Source organism: Mustela nigripes, chromosome 15 (assembly GCF_022355385.1).
Source record: "Mustela nigripes isolate SB6536 chromosome 15, MUSNIG.SB6536, whole genome shotgun sequence".
Classification (NCBI taxonomy): Eukaryota; Metazoa; Chordata; class Mammalia; order Carnivora; family Mustelidae; genus Mustela; species Mustela nigripes.
In genome coordinates, this window is record NC_081571.1 from 14,868,999 (window position 1) to 14,884,734 (window position 15,736).

Consider the following 15,736-nt stretch of genomic DNA (forward strand, 5'->3'; position numbering starts at 1 on the left):
CATGGAAGAACAAAGGGGGGCAATTGAAATTCCTCCTTTGCCTCTCAAAGGCTAAACTTTCAAGTAAAGGGGGAGGGCTTGAGGGAGACATGTAAAGAGTAGAGTTTGGAACATTTTTGTGGGGGCATATGGTCTTTTGGGTTGCTGTGGTTTTTGCAACCTGTAGCTGGGAATTCTAGGGAGCTCCTGCTTACTTAATTTGTGCTACTTTTGTTATCTTTTAGAAGTAAGGCAGAGAACAAATAGAATGAAGGCAAGAGGCTTGGAGTCAGATGTGGCTACCCTTTGCGGTCTAGCGGTCCAGCCAGAAGTCACATCATGCTTCAATTTCTTGTCTACTCAATGATAATGAAATGTAGCTAGAGTTTACTGAACCTTTGGTAAAAATACCATTAATGCGTTTTTATAACTTCCGGCTAAGAACAACGAAATGTAAAAAAAGAAGCCCTTCCCATCACTTTAATGCCTTAGACAACACATCAAGGCATTCAGACTGTTAGTGAAGGTTGGTAACAACATCCTCATATTTGGGAGAGATACTGAATACAGGTTTTCCACTTACAGGAGGAAGCATGAAAATCAACATATATTTTATAGAAAATAGGAAATATTTAATGTATATAAATTTATTTGCCTTAGCAATTATTTACTTACAATTGATGATTGATACCAACAATTGAGGTAAAAATATACATGAGGTATAAATATAATATTTAAATGCAATATCATATTTTATTTCCATTGGCAAGATAACAATGAATACAACACTGTGGTATTTGACAAACAAGCTTGATGCATCTTTTCCCTCCTTTTTCCTTATTCCTTTTTTTTAGACACACTGTGTTATGCAGCAGTGATTAGTATGTGTGTAAAAAGAGAAAAGTCAGTTGGATAATTTGAAGAGAGGAGGAGTCAGAAATACAATCACAGTTGCTTTTGGTATTGTTTTGCTTCCCAGAGTGTGTGGTCTTCGGGCCAGCAACACGAGCATCCCCGAGATTTGTTAGAAATGGAGACTCTTACTCCAGACTGCCCGAATCAGAGTCTACATTTGAACCAGATCTCCAGGTGATTCTTGTGTATGCTCAACTCAGTGACAGAGCATGATTCATCCTTGTATGTCTATCATATTTTCCAAATACCTAGGAATCCATCTCTGGACCGTGTTAACATAGGCTAAACCTCATTAATCTTATCTTTGCATAAGAAAGTAATCCAGCCTATATGGTTAAATTTAAGAGCCACGGCAGAAGTGAATTTGTTTTGCTTACAGAGCACTGTCCAAATGGAAAATTATGGGTTGGCTGGCACTTTCTTGCGTAGGCAAGTAAATGAAAAACTTCTGGGTCATAATTCAAATAGCATGATTTTCCTTATATCATACAGAACTCATATATAGCATTTTTATTTCTTTCAATAAAAGAATTGCACATTGCTGATAGGAAAAAAAATTACATAATAACATAAATGCATACAATACAGAAAAGGGGAAAACACTCATTTATTTTTTTCCTCCCACACCAGTTGCTAAATTCTGATACCAATCTCTCACGGATTACTGAAGTCTCTCCCTGAAACCAAACATAATAACTTATCTTCCTTTCTACAGTTGTTGAATTACAATAAAAAAAAAAAAAAGACCCCACAACTTAAATCCATCAGCAGTTGGTTAAGGAGAGTCCATCAGCTTAGTCTGTACAATAATAAATAAGGTCAAACACCTAGGTCAGCTTGACTGGCTAATGAAGAAATGCGAAATTAAGAAACCTGTTTATATTTTTGAAGACTAATTGCAGAGCATAGTTTTGGTCTTCCCGTTAGTTTAAAAACCCTGTCTTTCAAACTGCAAGATGTGAATGAATTACGTTGTAAGCGCATCACATGTAGCAAAATAAGAATTCCCTGAAACTGCAACGGTCCAGGACTCTCGAATGACCATTGCCTCCCCTTGCCTGGTGTCCAGAGTTCAATTCAGTGCAATACATCGATAAGAAAATGCCAATTAACTGTGACCAAACAGGCCACTGGTCATATACAATGACATTTAGGAACAGGATAAAATGTATCTATGAAAACTTGGTCAAACACAGAGGCCCCCTTTGGCTATGAATATGCAAAGGCTACGTTATTTGGCTCTAAGCAGCAGGGAAATAAAGTTTCTTTCAGTCGCTTGCACTGACTCCAGTAGCCCGTGGGCATTTGACATTTTCCTGAAATTGCAGCTGGCTGGGTTCACGGACAACTGGTCACCCAGCCCTACCTTTGGTCCCAACTTCTTCCCCACCTCTGTGCTTTTAAGAGGAATAAGTATTCTTTTCCTGGGTTTATTCAACACTCCATGCTCTGTTTTTGATTAACACAAACAAACTGACAACACAGAAGAACCTTTGAATGTTGTTTTCCTTTGGTTAGCTAATCTTTGGTTAAACATCAGGGCAGACTGACAGACTACACATTTTCACACCTCGGTGTTAGCAGCAGATTCTGCTCCGCTTACAGGACAGTGGGGAGATGGGCCCAGAGCAACTTGGAAAGAACCACGTAAGTGAGTAAGGGACTCACTGAGTCAGACACGTTCCTTTTCAAAAGACGCAATTATATATAAAATTGGTATTGTACATATATACAGTAAAGATAGAGATATACACACATATGTACATATGCTATACATACATTTATTTATAGTTAAGAATATGCTTCTTAGAAGCCTTTAAATAGCAAATTAGGCAATGCACAAGGAATAATCCATTTAATTTTAAGTAACATAGATAAATGTTCTGATTTTTAAAAATATTATATTAGTAGGGATGTAGCCATCTCCAGGAAGGCTAGGAAAGTTCTCAGAAATTCTTGCATCTTCAACATTCCGATTTCTCAGTGTTTCTATTTTTAAGCACTAGCCAAGTCACTCAGTCTCTCTCTCTCTCTCTTGCTTTCTCACGAGCACACTCTCTCCCAAAAGTGTTTCCGTTCACTTCCTCTTCCCTGAGGTTGATGTCACACTGGGGAAAACTCAGATTTTAGTTTCTGGACCCTCAGCAATGAGGGGCTGAAAAGAGTTTCTAATCCTGGCAACTTCCGCTGCGCACAGATGTCCGAAGCCTTTATTGTACCACTCTGGGGAGTGACCTCTGTGGGGACAAAAATCAGAAAGGAAGTGGGAAAGGCGTATTCCAAGTCTCAGCACTTTATCACAGTTGACAGGGCTGTCCTGTGCCCCTGCTCACGAGCATGCTTGCCTACAGTTTGAGGCTGACCCCTCAAGGACCCGAGAGCCTCATTCTGTCATCCAGTGCCTGGAAAAGGCCTTTCTGGCCAAGAATTCAGTCTGTCTTTTCAGTGCTACCATCTCCTCAGAGAAGCCTCAGACTGAATTCTGGAAATCACTGGGGAATCTCAGTGTCTGTGTACCCAGACCCAGAACTTGTTCTGTGTCATGACTGCCCTGACGGGGCTGGAGTTCAGTTAGCTTCTTCTCCAAGCAGGGCGACAGGAGGGGACCACAAAGGGAGAGCAGGCATGACAGCAGCACAAGAGAAGGAGACTGGCGGTGACCGAGCAGCCACCGCGTGTGTGTTTGCTCTGTGTGAGAAGCACACATAGGTAAGTGGGAACAGCTCTGAAAAGAGAGAAGAGCAGGGCACCTGCGTGGCTCAGTCAGCTAAGCGTCTGCCTTCAGCTCGGGTCATGATCCCGGGGTCCTGGGATCGAGCCCCGCCTTGGGCTCCCTGCTCAGCGGGGAGCCTGCTTCTCCCTCTCCCTCTGCCTGCCTCTCCTCTTGCTTGTGCTCTCTCTCTGCCAAATAAAATCTTGAAAAAAAGAAAAAAGAAAGAAGAGCAGAGGGCTACAGGGAAATGTCAGAGTTTTACAAAAGATGAGGAAAAGGAAACAGAGGGGGGCGGCATCAGTAATCTTCAACGAAAGCATGCAAGTATAGTAAAACAAGAAATCAGGATGATACACAGGGCCCTGGCGACTCTGCCACTCAAACTGAGGCTCCCGGGCTGTGCCTGCCATCTTGGGGAGTACACTTACTTCAGGTCTATCCTGCAGATGTGGGTCAGTCTCGATTTGCCGGAGCCACACGGTTCTATCAAGTACTGAGAATCCATCACCACGGCCCGTACGCCACCCATGAGCTGGGCTTCCTCATGCTCCACAGAGAGGGACACCAGGGTACACATGCCTTTGGGCAAATCAGTCTTCCAGGTCCTGTAGCAAAAACAACCGGCCCATCAAAATTAGGGCTAAGAGAGAAAGAAAAACCTGGACACAGCATTGAGTTTTACACCTTCAGTTTCCGGCTCAAACCCTTATCCTACTTACTTAGATTAAACTAATGGCTTCCATAAAGGTGTGTAAAATTTTTACAGTGCAGTTCAAAGCAAGGCTCTCAGCCTGCTAACCCAGAGGCCAGTGATGGTCCTGCAGCTTCCCAATCTGCTTTTGGAACCCCAAACTGAGTCTGCAGAGGTTCCTGGCCATTCCTGAAGGGTTGGTCTTACAGTTTTAGAATTAGGACTTGCCCATTCTGTTCATGGAGCAAACATTTACTGGGCACACGAGAAGCCACAAAGGACACAAAGATACACAGCCAAGGGAGAAAAACAGACATACAAAGAGACCTCCAAAACACCAAGGAAAGTGCAGTGATGTGGCTATGCATACGGTGCTCGGCAATCCTGTGGAAGGGAAGGGGAGACACACAGAAGGCTTCCTGGAGGAGGCAATGCTCAACTCAGTCTTTTTTTTTTTTTTTTTTAAAGATTTTATTTATTTATTTGACAGAGAGAGAGAGATCACAAGTAGGCAGAGAGGCAGGCAGAGAGAGAGAGAGGAGGAAGCAGGCTCCCTGCTGAGCAGAGAGCCCAATGCGGGACTCGATCCCAGGACCCTGAGATCATGACCCGAGCCGAAGGCAGCGGCTTAACCCTCTGAGCCACCCAGGCGCCCCTGCTCAACTCAGTCTTAAAGAAAAAAATGAGCCGGTGGCGCTTCGCCTGAAGTAAACTAGACACATGTGGACTGCTCATTGTTTTCAAATACCTGAGGGGCTCCCAAGCAGGATGAGAAAAGCACGGTCGATATGACCCCAGCAGGGAGAGATGGGATGACACGTGTCAGCTCAGGAGGCAGAAGACCTGACTCACAAAGTGCACACTCCAGATACGAAACAGGTGCTATGAGGAGTAGTAAGCTCCCTGTTACAGGGGCTATTCAATCAGAGACGGAAGTCAGGGACCATGAGAGCATCTGTGTAATGACCATTTCCATCACAGGGCATAGATCTCATGATCATAATCCCAGTTATTTACCTCACAAACCCTATCCTGGGCTTGGCTACGTCATCTGTAACTTCGTCCGTCCTGTCCTACCACATCAGAAAGACAAGCTACTGGATGTTCCCCATAAAAACCTGGCAAGAAGCAAGCATGACACAAACGCCCAGCAGCTTCTCATCGGGTGTGACCATTCTCTGCAGGCGAGATGACATGTTCAGCAATAAAGACGGGGAGTTGTACAGATATGTGGGGATATGATGGAAAAAGCTTCGGTAACTATCACCAGAAGCTCCTGAGCATTTAGAGAAGGAGATAACGCACGTACAAGTGGCAATTCCTGAAGGGATTCCTAATCTAGATGGGGTGGCACAGGGAAGACAGGAAGCACTTCAGCTCTGCCACTTCCTATCTTCTGGTCCCATAACCACAGGCATCCCTGTTGCAGGAGCCGTGTCTGGTGCGAGGTTAATTTTCTCGAGTGTTGTGTTCTTCCGCATCAGAGCCTCACGACCCACCCACTTTCTCTTTCAAGCTGTGGGTCAGTTATCAATGCTGTGGGAGTCTGCCTTCTGCCTTAACCACTCTATGTAAAATGTAACCCCTTACCATCCCCCTTCTTACTTATCCCCTCCCACAGGATGAGTAACATCCTATTTATGATTTATTGACCCTCCCTCCCTGGTAAAATGTAAACCCCGAGAGAGAGCAAGACAGCGGCCTCTTGTATCCACTCCAATATCCCCACAGCCTCCCCGCGGGGCTGTGATAAGAAACAGGCTGGTGGGGCTGTTCAGTGGATGGAAGGAGGGAGGTTCCATGCATGGATTCTGGCCCTCAGCCCTCCAAGGGGCGGGAAGAGGCATGCTATGGCATGGCTCCCTCCCCATGGCTGCCATCCCAGAACTATTTGATTTGCTGTTTACAAGAGTGAAGACGTGAAGTTTAAATTCCACGAGATGACGAATGTCCGCATAACTGTGGCAATAAGCCATCCTTAAGACTGCCCACATTCTCCGCCAGGATCCCCAGGTTGCCAAGACAAACACATATATTTAGGGAAAAATGACCCTTCAAATTCAGGGTCCCAGGGACCAACTCCAAAGGCCCATGTGAAAAGTAACCTGGAGTTTGCCATCAAAACGATTTTCATAAACAAACTGTTTGAAATATACATTTGGGAATTTCACTAGTGATTCCTTTGACACTACTACTCTATGGGAAGAGATAGTGTTTGCCATCAGTTATCAATAAAAAAGAATACCTCGATTCAATTATATTGTATTTGCTTTCTTAGTCTAGTCAACCCATGTTCTTTTGGACTCCATGCTGACTCACCAGCTCATGTGCACAGCTGCCCGTGCACACCTCCCAACATGGCTTGGGCTTCCCCTTCCAAACCCAGAGGGCAGGGGGCCAGAACTCATCCCGTAAACTGATCAGAAGCAATGCTTCAACAGTAGACAGGACACTCGCAGGCCTTGTCCGGCCCTGAAATCTGACTGGACATCTGACCTTCTCTGTGTTGTTGGACCTTCAGGGCTGTGCCAAGCTTTCCCTATGGGGCGATGGGCTGTGAACAGGCGAAGTTATACAGATGGGTTTTGAAGTTACACACACTTCCGTCATGAGAGTTACACAAACCCAAGCTTGCTTTCCCCCGGGAAGAAGGCAAAAATCAGGAGACAAGTCAGAATTGATTTGCATAATTTGGCAAAAAGTGCAACTGGACAAGTAGCAGCTCTTCTTGGGACTCTGTTCTGAGGAAACGAGCAATATTTATGGCCTAATAAGCCATATGCTCCATAGTGAAAGAGGCCGTGAGAGAGCCAGGCAGAGCCATAACTTGGGTGAAGGAAGCAGGAAGTCAGACATAAATACAGCGAAATCAGGTATCATGGAGGGAAATGTGCGCCGGCGTAGGGTTCCCAGGGGAGGCTGAGCTTAAATATGCAGCTCTTCATCTGCTTTTGGAAAAAAGAAAAATACCTTAAACCCTAGAGGTAGGCTTACCTGAGAACTACGAAGTCTCTGGAAGGGTGGGGGGCCATGCTGTTCAACACGTACTGGTAGATTTCTGTTTGCTTGTCCAGGGTTTCCACAACCTTCCACTGCACAAAATCCTCATCCCACAGGTGGCGCTCTCTCAGCACACGGTTCAAAACCACGGAAGGGGGCGCTTCCACCTCCACGGCGGCCTTCCACAGCTTCAGCGGGTGCCCGTCTCCCACCTTAGGAAAGACACCATCAAAGGCTGAAGAGGACAACTAGTCCCAACCCAAACCTACCATTCTTCACTGGACATTCAGAAAACATTGCTAGTGATGGAACCTGAAAGAGTGATTCTGCACACCTCAGGTTTAAAATTTTAAGATGCTCATCTTTAGGCTTAGAATAAAAATAATAAGAAGAAGACAAATAGTAATCACCAACTCATACAGGGTGTACTGGGTGCTGGGAAAGATTCTAACCTGTTTGATTCGTAAATAGCCCTCCTCTGACTGTGGTAGCAGGATGTCTACTATGCAAATGAGCAACCAGGTAGAGAGAGGCATGCGACTTGGCTAACATCACACAGGTAAGGGACAAGGATCAGACTGGCAGCCAGCAGCCAGCTTCAGAGTCTACATGCAGATTATGTGCAAAGGGGCTGCTTGCCAGTCTCCAAGTGGGTCTTTGACTTGCTCTTGTGTGTGCCAAGCCCCACGGACAGAGTGGCCATTTTTAATTAATTAATTAATTAATTAATTAATTAATATATTTTTAGAGGTTGGTGGGGAGGTGAGTGGCAGAGGGAGAGAGAGAATCCTAAGCAGGCTCTACACCCAGCACAGAGTCTGATTCGGGGCTTGATCTCACGACCCAGAGATCATGACCTGAGCCAACATCAAGAGTCAGACACTTAACTGACTGAGCCACCCGGGTGCCCCTGGAGTGGCCGTTTTTTTTTTTTTTTTTGTTGTTGTTGTTTTTTTTTTTTTTAAGATTTTATTTATTTATTTGACAGACACAGCTCACAGGTAGGCAGAGAGGCAGGCAGAGAGAGAGAGAGAGAGAGAGAGAGAGGAGGAAGCAGGCTCCCTGCTGAGCAGAAAGCCCTATGCGGGGCTCAATCCCAGGACCTTGGGATCATGACCTGAGCCGAAGGCAGAGGCTTTAACCCACTGAGCCACCCAGGCACCCTGGAGTGGCCATTTTTAAAGGAAAACAAATCCCTGCTTATTACACAGGAGTCTCTGGGGGTAGTTTTTTCCAGTCCCTGAGATTACCTTTTTGAAAGCAAGATCTGTGTTGTCTGTGCTGGAACACGTGACCCAGCCTTTGAACTTCTCCTTGGCTTCTTTCTGGAGGCCTTGGACAAGATGTTCCAAGTACGTATGGAAAGTTGCCCCACTCTCTTCCATCTGGGTCCCCAGGTCTTCCAGAGTTGGAGCGTGGATCTCAGCCTCCATGTATGAGTTGTGGGACTGGGCTACCAACTCATGTGGGACCTGAATGGACAGATGCACCAAAGAGCAACACACTGAGCTAAAGAAAGGCTGAGACTCACAGAAAAAGCAAAGTAATTCCGTCAAAAACCACAGCATAGGCAATGGGCCTAGTGCCAGGGGGCAAAGGATGTTTTCCCAAGATCGGTGGCAAGGCTGGGGCGGGGGAGTTTCCTAAAGTCAGGAGAAACAAAAACGTTTCTGAGACTCCAGTTGTTATTCACAACACAGAATGACTTCCCCTTCAGTCTTTTCGTCTTTCTTTTATTTTACCTTCAATGCATTTTTATTCAGTTTGGCAAAATGTGGGCTCAGGAAACTTAAGAGCACATAGACTTAAGGGAAACATCAAAATACGACTTAGAAATAGCTTTACCTTTTTAGCACACTTTCCCCATTTACAAATGCCAATTTTACCACAAAAAGTGTGCCAGAAGTCTAGCTGAGTTACTTCTTGAACATATCTGCGGCTAAACTCATGAGCTGTCATGGATTCTTAGTGAACAGGGATTGCTCAATGTCACGCACACGCAGATGTTGGACCTAATCAAGTCCAAGTTAACACACGCGGCGGAGTTGGCTGGCTGGCCTTTTACCTGGCAACAGAAGGGAATTGTGACTGTTTTCTTGAAAACCATCATCGCGGTAACCCTAGGTGTCTAACCAGCATTGTCAGTCACATTTCCTGGAGGCAAAGACCAGAGCTGCAGGGTGTATTGTACTACTGTCATTGTAAAATCAGGAGCAAACACCTCTGCACCGCACATGCAGCCACCACTCCTCCTAGCGTCTTATCTGGCTCAAAGAGCTCGGAGGAAGGGTGCTGGAACCTTGCACTCACCTCAAACAGTCTGTCGCATTCTGTGATCATGTGGGCCAGGCCCTGCGCGGCCGCCAGGTTCTCACTGAGGTCCTTTTGATCTGGCTTCCCAGTGGCATATTTCTTCTGTATGACTCTGTAATTGAAAGGCAGAATTGTAAGCAGATCCCAAACTCGAGAGCTTTTCACAACACCGAGCCCATCCCTTTTGTTTTCGCTTCCCGCCCGGGTGCTGATCCAGATCCCAGACTTTCTCATTTCCAAATAAAAACAGTGACCACACGGCCTCGATACTTTGAGTCAGCCTAAGGGTCTGATGGTTCATAATGAAAAACCTTGGGAAAAATACAAGGGCAGGAATAACTGCTGGGGGAGAAATTCATCTAGTTTCTCCCCCGAGTTTGAAACCACATCGCTGTAGACCGTTGGGCCAGAGCCTTAAGTCTTACTAAGTCTGTAAATAGGACTTCTCGTACTTTTTCCTCCTTCCCCCTCACACACTACACACAGACTGCAACACAATTCCTTGGGCCTTCTGGATCGCAACGGGCATCCTTCGGGACTACTTGGATTTATATCTAGCAGGTGAATTCGGTCACCTCGAAATATTTTCTGATTATAACTAACTAAATGCTGACAATTTTCCAAGCTGAAATACAACACAAGATTTTTTTTTTTTTTTTAAATCAACTATGGGAAATACCTGGTTTAGGTGTTCAACTATGGGAAATACCTGGTTTAGGTGTTGATGAGAAAAACCCACCTGGGGGAGCTTTCCTTCTTCAGTAAATTCAGATGGAAGAGGGAGGGGGCCAGACACACAGCCAGGTTCATGGGGGTCATCTGGTTCTCTTCCACCAAGTTGACCACGTCATTGAGAAAACACAGCAGCGTCTGCAAGACCTCCCTGCTCTCGTCGGCCAGCAGCAGGATGGCAGCCTGGGCCGCCTGCAGCCGCTGCTCCTTGGGGACATCTGTGGAAAAGTGGGTGCCAGGTCATGAGCAGGACAGCCGCAGAACCAGCCAGCAGGGAGACAGTGAGTAAACGCCACCTTCCCCGTGTGAAGACGCACTCAGGGACGTGACCATCGTCCACAACCATGGCGACGGCCACTAATGGCACAAAGAAGTCAGTCATGTCTCAGGACACTCAGCTGGTGAGAGGCAGAGCTGGGACTGGAACCCCGGCCATCCAACTCTGAACACCCCCGCCTTGACAAAGAGATATGATTTGGCAGGGAACGCCCCCGTCCTGGCCTTTCGCCGTCTCTAGCAGACCAACTGCTCAGTTGTTTTCAAACTGGTTTTCTACTCTGGCTGAACTTAGCAATAGGCTGGGGCACTGTCAGCCTGGCTTCCCTCATGTCCACCCTCCTACCAGACACTTGGGAAGCACCTTTCGGGATGCCCGGGGCTCTGTGGGGGTGTTTCTGGATGCCACTGGGTTGGGGATGGCAGTATCACCTTTCTCCACCCCTAGTGGCATAGCCAGGCCTCGATGCCAGTTTGGTACAATTAACCGTGAGTGGTGGGATTGAGCTGGTTGGCCCTCTGGAATCCCAGTGGGTCAGCTCCTTGAGGGTCAGCTGGACACATCTTTCTTTTTCCGACAGGTCACCCAGGACTCGGTGTGAGGAGGTGCGCTATTGGCTTCGTGTGGTGACCCAATGTCATGCATTTCATAATCTTGGGGAGAATGGAAATTGAGGTTGTCCTTGGGGAAGAAGAACCAGGCTCACTAAGGTTTTGGAGAGAGTCTGGCCTTGTCAGGCCATTCCCCTTCAGGGTGGTCCTTGTCGGGTGGTGGCGGTGGGTGTTGGTCAGGCTGTCTTAGAAGGGAACTGGCCCCAAACATATGCGGGGAACTGACAGGGAAAATCACAGCAAATGGTTGCTAGGCACTGCATTGTGCTGCCCCCGCCTGGGCTGATTACTGGTCTTTTAGGTCTGATTCACTGCCCTTCTTCTTCTCATTCCGAAAGACATGGTCAGGAGCTCATTTTAGTTACACTGTCTTTCTTAAAATGCCATGTTCTAGAGCAGGTCTCTGCAGCAGGCTGAAGGGGTAGGGGAATGTGCCTGTGGCCATCCTCGACTTGTGAGAAAAAGTATCAGTTTATGTTTTCTCTCATGCTTTAAAAATACAGATTGGGTATGTTTTATAACATGCACAGTATATCACGGTATATCACAGTATATTTCTGTTACGAGAAAGAAGTAAGTATACATGCTCAGATATTTACTACTGGTAGGAGTGCATGATAAAGACATCCTAAGTCTGCTGCTCCAGAGAGGCTGTGCTATGACCTGTCTGGGTCCTGCTCCTCCCCGCCATCAGACGTTCCAGGGCCAGGCCCACTCCTGGCCCCTGTCAGCCAGCAAATCCACATTTCTGGAAAAGCCTAACTACATTTAATGTTTTTTTTTTGTTTGGTTGGTTTTTGTTTTTAAAGATTTCATTTATTTATTTGACAGACAGAGATCACAAGCAGACAGAGAGGCAGGCAGAGAGAGAGCGGGGAGCAGGCGGCTCCCTGCTGAGCAGAAAGCCCAATGAAGGGCTCGATCCCAGGACCCTGGGATCATGACCTGAGTCAAAGGCAGAGGCTTTAACCCACTGAGCCACTGAGGTGCCGCGATGACTACATTCAATGTTTTAGAATCCATCTCTACCCCCACCACATCCAGTGCGTGGCACAAGATACACCTGGGTTTAGTAGAAAAGAACAATTTTGTTCAAATTATAGCAGAACCTTGTTCTTTCTTGCTTACTTGTGCTGAAATAGGAGATACCATTAGCGATTTCAAGCTTGTCACTGAAGTGTTAGAAATTCAGTTGAGCCATTGAACTGCTTTTAAATAGGCAACTTTAGCTAAGATGTCTAGTGTGTACCTTATTCAACTTTAGATGGCCAACCTTCTTTAAGAGTCATCTTGTCATGGCTACATGTTGTTTCAAATTTCTCTCTACTCACTTATTCCTTTATCCGTCAGAAATAACCTTCGATTATTTTCTACTGAAAATGATTGTGAAGGTCAACTATTAATCCCTACATTCACCATTCATTTGGGGTCTTAGCCTCGTGGACTTTCGTCACACTTGACACTCCTATAGTTCCTGCCTCATTCTCAGCTCTCAGGAGACTATTCTAGATCTACATATCTGTGTGTTGATAATGGCAACATCCAGTTGATTTGGACCACCTCTCTTCTCCCTGCCCTCACACCAGCTTTCCTTCCCCTTTTCTTTTCAATATTCTCCCAGTCACCAAACTTTAAGACTACAGAGTAGTCTCTGAGTAGTCACTCTGTCCTTCTCCCTCCTGGAGACCAGTGGGTTTCAACTATTTTCATTATCCATCCAAATTCTAATCATTTGATGAAAGTCCAAGAAGTACCATAGCTAAAATTAGAACTGCTCTGGAGAAGGGGAGGAAGAACAGTTGCTCTCTTTGACTCGAGAGTCTATCCGTGAAAAACTCAATTTCCAGTCTCACTGCTGGAAGTCACTGCACGTAATCTGGCACCCCAGTTAATGTGTTAGCTCACTCTCAAACCCTCAGTTCTTGGACAGTCCACTATCTCTTGTTCACCAATTTCAGATTCATGAGTCACAAGAGCAGTCCTGATGGACATTTACCTTTGTGGCAAACACAAACTTGGCTGCCTACCCAATATCTACTCCCTTCTTCCTCCTCTATTACACTTTTTTGTTCAGGAGAAGTCTGGAATATGCCCAGGAGAGATGGGCCCTTCCCTTCCCTCAGACACATGGCATAACCATGTTGGCCTAAACCCAAAGTGGTAATCCCAGTTCTTGTTCCAATGATTGATTTAAGAGAGAACAGGTAGACCATTTCTGGCCATTAGGACCAAGCTAAATGCTAGGAGCTTCTGTAAATTTATCTCCTTGAAGAAAAAAAGACATATGCCCCAGGAGAAGCCCTTCTTCTCTCTTCTTGCTTTTGAGTGTGATTTTGGGAAGACAAGATCATTGTAAGTTATGGCAATTGTACTGTGACCTTGAGGGCATAACCAAGAGAGGCCGACTTCAGCCTTGGCATCACTAAGCTGTGAAATTAACAAACTCTGGAGTTATTTAATTCCAGATTTCTTGTCATGTGTGATTATAAAATTTCCTTATTGTTTAAACTATCTGTTGGCTTTCTGCTTCTGTCTTTATAGCTGAGAGCCCTGTCACTGGTAACCCCCTCAACAACACTCAAGGGTTCCTCAGTGCTTAATGAATCAAGTTTAAACTCTCTGCCCTGACATTCAATGCCCCTCCTTGAGACGGCCCGGTCTAATTTTTCCGTGTCACTGGCACTGCATCAGGCAGTTACCATTCACGCAAGCCAGGAGAATACCCTGGAACTTCCTGGACCATGCTCATGCTATTTGAGTCACTCAACAAGTATTCCTTCCATTTCTTCACCTTCAAATTCCCCACCAAGTCCTAGTCCTCATCTCAACTTCCTTGGATTTTCTTTATTAACCTTATTATGGAACTTCTCCAGTCTTGTTGCATGGCAGTTATATACCTAGATGTCTCATCTCCCTCAGTGGTAAGATCCTTAAGAGCAGGGAGTACGTCTTACTACCCATCCGTATCATCTGTAGCACGCAGCACTGCCCAGTGCATAAGTGGAACTCAGTAAGTGTTTGCTCAGCTAAAATACATGCTGGTGTGATCTGCTTTCTTGTTGGTGAGTCTCAGAGAGGGCCAAAGGGATTTATCTCTTAGAAGCAATCTGGTTTTAACCTCAGACTAGTGCTGACCCTAACTTGAGAACTGATTAAATGTAAAGAATCTTATATGATAGTTCTACACCAGAGGGAGGCTTAACTGAAAATGCAGTTCGACCTCTTATAGCAACAAAGTCCTGAACTTTCTGTGTTTGGACGCACATGACATGTATCATTAACTTAACTTATTCACTTTGACAAAATAATATTTATTTAGTGGGTCATCACTTTATCCTGTTTTTGTAAGTGGTATTTATTATAATCCTTTTTGGATTTGCAATATTGTAGGCCTTAAACATAACACATTCTCTATATCAAGGATCTTTTTCAAATTGGATCATTTCCATGTTGCTGATCTCCATTTCAGGCATATTTTCCTGAAAGCTCAAAGTCCACAGGCCAGATTATTATTTTTTCTTTTTTTCTAAAGAGTCAGGACTTGGACCCCTGAAATAATTTATAATCATAACATTACTGCATCTAGAACAGAGTCACATGTTCATTTCTAATACCCGCTTTGTGGCTACCTTTAGAAAGATATGCTTTTTAATTAGAAATTGTTTTATTCAATGGTTATTTTAACTATAGAGGCTCTGCTGAGAATTTTCAATTTAACATCACTTAAAAAGTTCCAAGTGAAAACATAAATGAGTTGAATTAAGCATAAGCTTGATTTGGTTTGCCTACTTTTTGCCAATTAAAATACATTGTATTAAAAATACATTTGCTTTTTATTTCTGGTCATCTTAACACATTTGGCTTTGAATTTCATATACCCAAGGCAATGCTTACTTTTTAAAAAATTAAAGTTTTAAAAAACATTTACATATAAAATAAATTCTACTATGTCCTCTTCTCATCTTCAAGTTATTAAAAGTACACTGAGAGTAGGTTTTAGAAGTTATGCAAAACACTACTGAGAAGGAAAACTTTGATGTCAAAAAGGTATTTTCAAATGCATAGCAAATGGCTGGGAGATTTCCATATCAAACTGTGAACAAAGTTTACTTCTGGAAAGAAGCAGAGAATGAGAACTTTTATGCATTTCTTTATGGACTCATGTAATACTTGTCTAAGTAGACCTATAGAATGCTTTCTAAGTGGATGGGTGCCCACGAGAACACTGATCTGCATTCCTTCCACTTACACTGATAGATGTGGAGGAAGGTCTCGCTGAGCTTGTTGGTGAAAAGAGGCTCTGGGAGGTCCCGGAAGAACTGTTTTACCATATCCGCCACGTCATATGCAGACTGGTCTTCGTAGCTGACATTCTCGGGGAAGTTCTCATTCATCTGACGTAATGCATGGATTCGAGATTTCACACCTGATTTTCGAAAGAGACCCACCTGAAACAAGTCACAGGCACGTGTTAGTGAGGCCACCTTCACCCCAGCCATCCTCTT

The 15,736-nt window shown here is 44.9% G+C and overlaps 1 protein-coding gene across 6 annotated transcripts in view; it reads right to left on the reverse strand.

The window, feature by feature from the left end:
- Positions 1–605: 605 nt before the first annotated feature.
- Positions 606–15,736, reverse strand: part of STARD13 (StAR related lipid transfer domain containing 13) — a 305,130-nt gene continuing 289,999 nt past the window's right edge. For all 6 annotated transcript variants that reach the window (XM_059378093.1, XM_059378092.1, XM_059378089.1 and 3 more), the window contains 7 exons: positions 15,481–15,679; positions 10,351–10,561; positions 9,609–9,723; positions 8,549–8,770; positions 7,293–7,510; positions 4,036–4,212; positions 606–3,131 (listed from right to left, as the gene is read on the reverse strand). In XM_059378093.1, coding sequence (XP_059234076.1) covers positions 3,014–3,131; positions 4,036–4,212; positions 7,293–7,510; positions 8,549–8,770; positions 9,609–9,723; positions 10,351–10,561; positions 15,481–15,679 — 1,260 coding nt within the window. In that variant the 3' untranslated portion in view covers positions 606–3,013. The remainder of the gene's footprint in view (positions 3,132–4,035; positions 4,213–7,292; positions 7,511–8,548; positions 8,771–9,608; positions 9,724–10,350; positions 10,562–15,480; positions 15,680–15,736) is intronic.